We start from the raw sequence: 7,159 nt of genomic DNA, 5'->3' as shown, positions 1-7,159 counted from the left end.
CTTTTGGAATTTAACAATCCTGTAATAACTTAATGGCATAAATCTCAATACAGATGGTACGACCTATTAGCTCCTAAGAAAGAATTAAGATTTCTTAAATTAGACCAGCCCACCTTATTATTTCTTGATTGAAACTTCTAAATTCCAAAGATATTTTAATGTGATTGACCCCAATGCACAATGTATAACATATCAAATTATACAATTATTCTACATTGACACATTAAATTTTATTTTTTCCTACTCGGTGTTTAAAATCGATTGACTAAATTCAAATTTCAATAAAATTTTAAAATTAAATTTCAATATAAACTCAAGTTAAAAATAAATAGTTTTTGTATCAATATGCCCAATCAAAATTTGTTAATATATATCTTGTTCATTTTTTCAGTCAAAAATAAAGAAAAGAAGATTCTATGAAGTTTGATAATTCCAATTATATAAAACAATCCTTTTTTTTTTAAGCCCTCAACTTGACTTGATTATGTCTTTGTCATCATCTCCTTCCTAGCAGGTAGAAGGGGCTTGATTCTGCTCTTAAAAGCCACCGTTAATGGTCAAAATTCCCATTTGAACAAGAAGAAATGGGTAATGAGTGCACTAAACCCAAGAAGCAGAGCCGAGCGGCGAAACCAGAAAGTGATGGGGTTTCACCAGATCTAAGCTCATATGAATCAGCTTGTGAAGAAGATCCAGAACTTGGACGGTTTGATTCTGCTCTTAAAGCAAGAACATCTTTAGCTCTCAATTCTATAGCTGTTAACTCCGACTATAATTCCCTTTCTCTTGAGTCTTTACGTGATGTTACTTTATGCTTCCTAGATATGAACCAAGGTGTTGTCAATTTCATTCTTGAAAGCAAAAAAGATATATGGAAAGACCCAGATATCTTTGATCTTGTTAAGGATTATCTTGACAGTAGTATTCACATTATGAACTTCTGTTCTTCTCTTGATGACTCTCTTGAACGTGCTCGAAATAGTCAGTCAATAATTCAAGTAGCACTTACAAAGTTTGAGAATGAGATCAATGGAAATCAAGGGGATTCACAACTTCTCTTTACAGAAACTTTACAACAATTCAAGAGTTTTAAGGCTGCTGGTGACCCTTTTACTGCTAAGTTTTTCTCATCATTTCAGGCAGTTTATACGCACCAAAATGCCTTGTTGACTAAACTCAAGTCAAAAATGAGTAAACTTGATAAGAAATTGAATAGAGTCAAGACTTGGAAGAGAGTGTCCAATATCATTTTTGCTACTGTGTTTGTTTCTGCTATAATTTGCTCAATTGTTGCTGCAGCTGTCACAGCACCACCAATGGTGACAGCATTAGCAGCTGCAGCCTCAGTGCCCTTGGGGACAGTGGGGAAATGGATAAATTCCATGTGGAACAAGTATGAGGATGAGTTGAAGAGGGATAGGGGCATATTGAATTCAATGGAGGCTGGTACTTTTCTTGTGATTCAAGACTTGGTAAATATTCAGGTTTTGGTGGATAAATTGCAGATAATTTTTGAGGGGTTGTTGCATAGTGCAAATTTTGCAATCAACGGAGCTGATTCAGTCACGAGTGCAATGGAAGAGGTCAAGAAGAATGTGAATGGCTTTTCAGAAACCATTGAGCTTTTGAGTGACCATGCTAAAAAATGTAGCCAAGATATTAGCATGGCGCGAACTGTGATCTTGCGCAGGATTGTCAGCCAACCCAGTAGCTCGAATCAGGGCTCTGGTATGTTCTTTGACTGACAGTAACTATCTTGCTGATTCGTCTTTCGTTCGTATACCATGTACCATTGTAAAAAGTTGGTCCTAACTATGTTAAGTTGGGTCTGTTGGTTTGAGATTTCTGACCCCTGCAGAAAATTAAGTTATATTCCTCAATTTGTTAGTCCATCTCTTTTCACTTTCTGTTATCAATTCAGTTACTCTATATAGTTGATGACATTGAATCTATTAAAGAGGAAAGTTTACATCTATTAAGGGATGTAATATACTGTTATCTAGTTGGTAATTAGCTGATTTGTAAATATGATGCTTTGTCTCATCTATCCTTCATCTTCTTCTTATCGTTAAAAGTTATAAAAGTTGGAAATAATTCGCAAAGTGGTATTTGTGTAAAAGATTGTCAGTTTGATTTTTAGTAGAACTACGTTGGAAGTTCATTAAGTGCATTAAGGAGTTCTAAAGTTGATTACAAATCCTATGCTATAGAAGTCCATCTCTGCCATGGAGGGCTACATTTAAGCAATGCTGCAGCGTTTTGTTGCTCGTCTTAATCAAGGAATATTCTTTATGGTTCATTATCAATATTGGTGAAGTCCTCACTTAGTATATTAGAATAAAGCCCTGATATCACAATATAATGGACAGTGATTCTGAATCGAACAAGCTTGTGAATGATACTATTGTTTCTTGCTGAATGCATTAAGCTTTGAGACCTTAATATGTTTAGAATTTTCCATTTACACTTATGGGTGGGCTTCATCTTGTATGAAGTTCACTTTCATAAAGATGCTACCTCAAATTCCTTAATCCACTAAAACTTTGGCTACATACATGTAAAAGTAAAAGTTGGTACTCTTTGCATTCCTATTAGGATGATGATCTTTTCAAAGTTTCATTAAATAACTTTTTGACTTGGCAAGGTAACTTATTTATAATTTTCCAAACTAATGGTCATTTCCAAAGAGAAGCTGATTAAATGTTGGACAAATGAGAACTATATATCAAGGTTTGAGTTTAACAAACCTTCAGTCATGTGTGCTCTCAAATTTGTGCACAGCACATGTTGCTGCCAAAGCCCTTTTTTCATCTTTAACAGTATCTCTTAAGCTGATCGTACTTCCAAAGAGCAGTATTTCATAGTTGATTCTCTGCCGGACGAACTACAACTTAATCTCGAATGATTAACATTAAGCACAGAAACATTAGGCTGTATGTGCTAGCTAATTACTTTGTGCAGGAGCATATGTTGCTGCGAAGGACCTTTCACCTCATATTACAGTTCCTTGTGGAACTCTATTAAGTTGATGTATATTGTAGTGCTAGAAATCATGTAAGTCACCAGGTGAATTCTTGTATCTAACACATTTCAGCTGTACCTATTTCAGATCATGCACAGCCTGCATAGTTTTTTTTTTCTTCTTTCTTTTTTTGTTTTGGTTTTGTCAATGTCTACCTTTGGTTTGGAGGGTCTGTTGGTGGATGGAGGTTTGCCTTCTCTCCCCAGAATGTTTTGGGGGGGGGGGGGGGAAGCTTTTCGATCCTTTCAAGGTCTAGGTAGGTGATCGGGAGCAGATGACCAAATCCTTGACATGTGAAATGTCAGCTTTAAGATCCTTTATAACCTTATAGGTTTCATTTACAGGGATATTATGGGGAAAATGGTTTAGCAAAGTTAACGTTATTCATCGCAATTTGCTTGCTTGTGCCTGCCTGATTGTCTTCTTTGTTTAAGATGTTTGTCAAACTGCATGATGTCAAACAGTTGTATGAAGTCAGTAATGGTGGAAAAAACGTGCACTCTATTTTTATTCTGAATATTGTTCATAGTTAAAGAAAAATTCTTTAGAACCTGACTGATTTGGCTTTCTTATGTTTCCTTACTAGTCGGGGATGAAAGTCCTATACTTTCAACCTAATAATTGTTGATTGTTTTTTGGTTATTCTTTGTTCCTCCATATTCTGTGACGATTTATAGGATCTTGTTTCTACATCCTGTTTCCTTTTCATAACTGAGACATGTGTAATTGTTTTTTTTTTTTTTTTGTTATATGACCTTTCAACCTTTACTATTGATGGTCTTCCTTTGACGAACTCTCTTGTCACTACAGGTGAGTACTGTTCTTTAATTTGCAGCATAATGCAAGGGTATATATGTTTTAAGTTTCACCAGTGGGATAGCTGTATCTGAACAATATTCTTGTTTCCACTTTCCACTGCATCAGCATATTCAGTTTTAGTATGGGTCCTTGGGATGTCAGCTGATATGTTTGCGCAAATGCTATTATCTGTAACATAGTCTAGCTAAAATAATGGTATACTCTTTTCTGTTTTCCAAGTTTGCAAGCTTGCTCTTTTGTTATTCATCTCTCTTATACTGACATTTGGTGTTCGATTAAAAGTTAAGGGGCTGTGTCTCTCATCTATTTTTGAGTTTTGTTGGAAATTCCGTTGAAGCTCTTGACCAAATTTCCGTAATATTATGACCTTGTACTTACTTTTCTTTTTCCTTTCCCATCTGAAACTCAAGAAATAGGAAACCAACTTGAGTGCAGAAAGATCAACTTTAGTTTTAAGTTCTTTTTTACATTTATAGAAAACCAACAAACATATAAACATGTCATTTCGCCATCATCTTGGCCCCTCGGCTATATTACCAGACCGAAGCCTACGGTACTTTTACTTCGAGGGAAACGTATACATGGATGCAACACCTTGGCTTTAACCCTCAGGGAGCCATAGGACGGTTCACATGTATAGCTGAGCCATCACAGTAGGATAAACCTGACTGCTCTGATACCATTTCACCATCATCTTGGCCCCTCAGCTATATTACCAGACCGAAGCCTACGGTTTGGGATTATATTTACACTAAATAAGAAAGTGAATATATGGTAACATGATATTTCTTAACACTCTCCTTCAAGTTGGAGACTGAATATCATGAAGTCCCAACTTGTTGCATAGTGTGTCACAAACTGATCTTTCCCAATGCCTCTGCAAGTAAATCTGTCAATTGAATGTGTGTAACCTACGTATGATTGACTATTCATTCTAACTTGCAACTTTTCATGAACTATGAAAATATATCTAAATATGTTATTTATGTTCATGGAAGACAAGATTTGCTGCAATATGCAAAGTGGTTTAATTGTCATAGTTTAATTTGTATAGGAGTTGCTTGTGGGACTTATAAATATTGTAAAATGTAGTGTAACCTTGTGAGCTCTAAGCATGTGTTAGCCATAGGTCAGTATTATGCTTCTGTTGTTTCTCTTGAAAGATTCAACTGTTTCTTGAACTTTCATGACATAAGAGAATTTCAATTTTAAAAAAAGCAACATTGTCACGACTATGACTCATCATGTTTGGCACCCACACTAATTCTTCCATGGGAGAACCAACTACAAATCCAAACTCTTACCCATCAAACCATTTAAAAATCAAGTCCTAGACATAAAACACTAGAAAAACAGTTTAAAAATAACTAAAATGTTGAGTGTCCATAAACTCAACAATAATATTTGCAGAGTAAACTCCATAAAACCTTAAACTCATAATACCAAAACATCTAGCAATCACGGGGGATGCAACCCCTGAAATAAAGAAGGAAAACGTAAGTCTAGAATGTCTGAGTCCGAATAATGGATTAAGAAGGAAAAAATGAATGCATAGCAGCCCGAAGAAAGTGGATCACCCTTGGATTCAGATAATAGAGATCTCACAGTTGAGGTCACAAAGCAGCCACCTAAAGGTGTCATGTACTCAACAAAGAAAGAGAAAGTTCAATATGAATACACAACAACAATGTACTGTTAGGACCATCAGCTAGTTTCGGGGTACGAAATATGGACATACAACCACAATTCAGTAAGCACATAATGCACAATTACAACACATACGTACACCATAATCTAGAAGTGATATCCATTACAACATGCATCATTACAACACAACAAGTTGGTCCAGTTTTCTCATGGATTTCACTGATATAAATTGTTAATGCACCAGTGTGATACCTGATCCCAACTTATTATACTGGTGTGGTAGCCGTTTTCAAGTTAGTGTATCGACGTGGTACTCGTTCCCATTGTACTGGCGTAGTACCCATTCAAGATGTTAGTATATTGACATGGTACCCCTTCTAGATGTTAGTGTATTATGTGGTACCCGTTTCAACTGTTAGTCTACCAATGTGGTAGCCGATCCCAATCATCAACACATAAAACAATCTCAAACTCAATGAACACAGTTAAACATGTACATTTATGTAGCACATTCATTACAAACGGTTGACAACATCTTACATTCACATTATGTCATTCCAACTTTCCTAATATCATATATCAAGAATGCATTACACAGTTAACAAACACATATTACATATATGGTAAAACAATAATCATCATTAACCTCGAATTAAGCCCGGGAAACTCTAAAAAAAGGAGCTTTCCCCGTCTCATGAATTCCAACTTGTTCTTGATCTAAACCATAATAAAAATATAATAATCATTCAAATATGGCCTAACAATATTTGAATTGTAACCAACTCCGAACCCCATGCCATTTCCGTGATAATTCTACCTAACAAGGGTTCTTTCCATAATTAATTTAACGTAAAACCCTTTCCCAAGATTATCTGTTACTACTTGGAAAATTAGTAGGTGAAAATAGAGCCTAACGAGTGTGTTGTTGAGTTTTATATGGGATTTCATGTTGTAAAATGAGTTTCCCGAGTTTAGGTTGAGGTGTTAAGGGCTAAACATCAAGGTACGACCCCCAAGGACCCACCAAGGGTCCTTAAGGAGGACTCTAAAGCCTAACCCAAGGTTGCCCCAAAGAGCAAAAGTTGTCAATAATTTCATGACCTACGGATGGGACCTACTGGGCGTAGGTCCATCCACATCCCATGGAACCATTCCATAGGTCAAGGGAGAAGTGGTAGGTTGCAGGACCAAACCATAGACATCCAGTATGGGGCATCACCCCACTCATGGTCTGTGGGTTGGTGGGTGGATTGCACCTGTAATTTGCCTAGTTTCGACCAACGCTTGGGGCAACGTGGTAAATTCCTTTTAAGGTTAGTTAAGGTAGGGTACGATTTATATTGATTATTTAGTGCTAGTTAAGGCTTTTTAAAGTATTCAACACCCTTTTTTCAATTTATTATTTCCCTAAAACTCAATATAAAACTACCCTTTCCAAATAATTCTCTTTCTACAAACCACCGTTGGAGAAGAAGAAGTTAAGGTTTAGAAGTCAAGATTCCTTTTTTTCTGTTCAATTTCGTGGAGTTTCTTCAATTGAGGTGTTGTAGTTTTGATCCTTGTTTAGTTTCCACCCAAGGAGTCCCTCCAAATTATGATTTCAAAGTTTCCAAAATCCCACAAAAGGTCATGGTTTCAATCTAAGCATGGGATCAATTTTTAAACGTTTTC

At 36.0% G+C, this 7,159-nt stretch overlaps 1 protein-coding gene across 1 annotated transcript; it reads left to right on the top strand.

Annotated features, from left to right (window-relative positions):
• Positions 1-382: 382 nt before the first annotated feature.
• LOC101256835 (UPF0496 protein 1) lies at positions 383-2,102 on the top strand. Its single transcript, XM_026028205.2, has one exon. It carries the CDS (start codon positions 585-587, stop codon positions 1,743-1,745), a length of 1,161 nt encoding a protein of 386 aa, XP_025883990.1. The 5' UTR covers positions 383-584; the 3' UTR covers positions 1,746-2,102.
• Positions 2,103-7,159: the final 5,057 nt, after the last annotated feature.

The sequence above is a fragment of the Solanum lycopersicum genome, chromosome 11, assembly GCF_036512215.1.
Source record: "Solanum lycopersicum chromosome 11, SLM_r2.1".
Lineage (NCBI taxonomy): Eukaryota > Viridiplantae > Streptophyta > Magnoliopsida > Solanales > Solanaceae > Solanum > Solanum lycopersicum.
The sequence above is the reverse complement of the archived record's forward strand: the minus strand, read 5'-3'. Positions and strand labels throughout refer to the sequence as shown.

What these genes read in the sequence shown, in the direction of transcription:
- LOC101256835 (XM_026028205.2), top strand. Translation starts at nt 585, where the DNA reads ATGGGTAATGAGTGCACTAAACCCAAGAAGCAGAGCCGAGCGGCGAAA.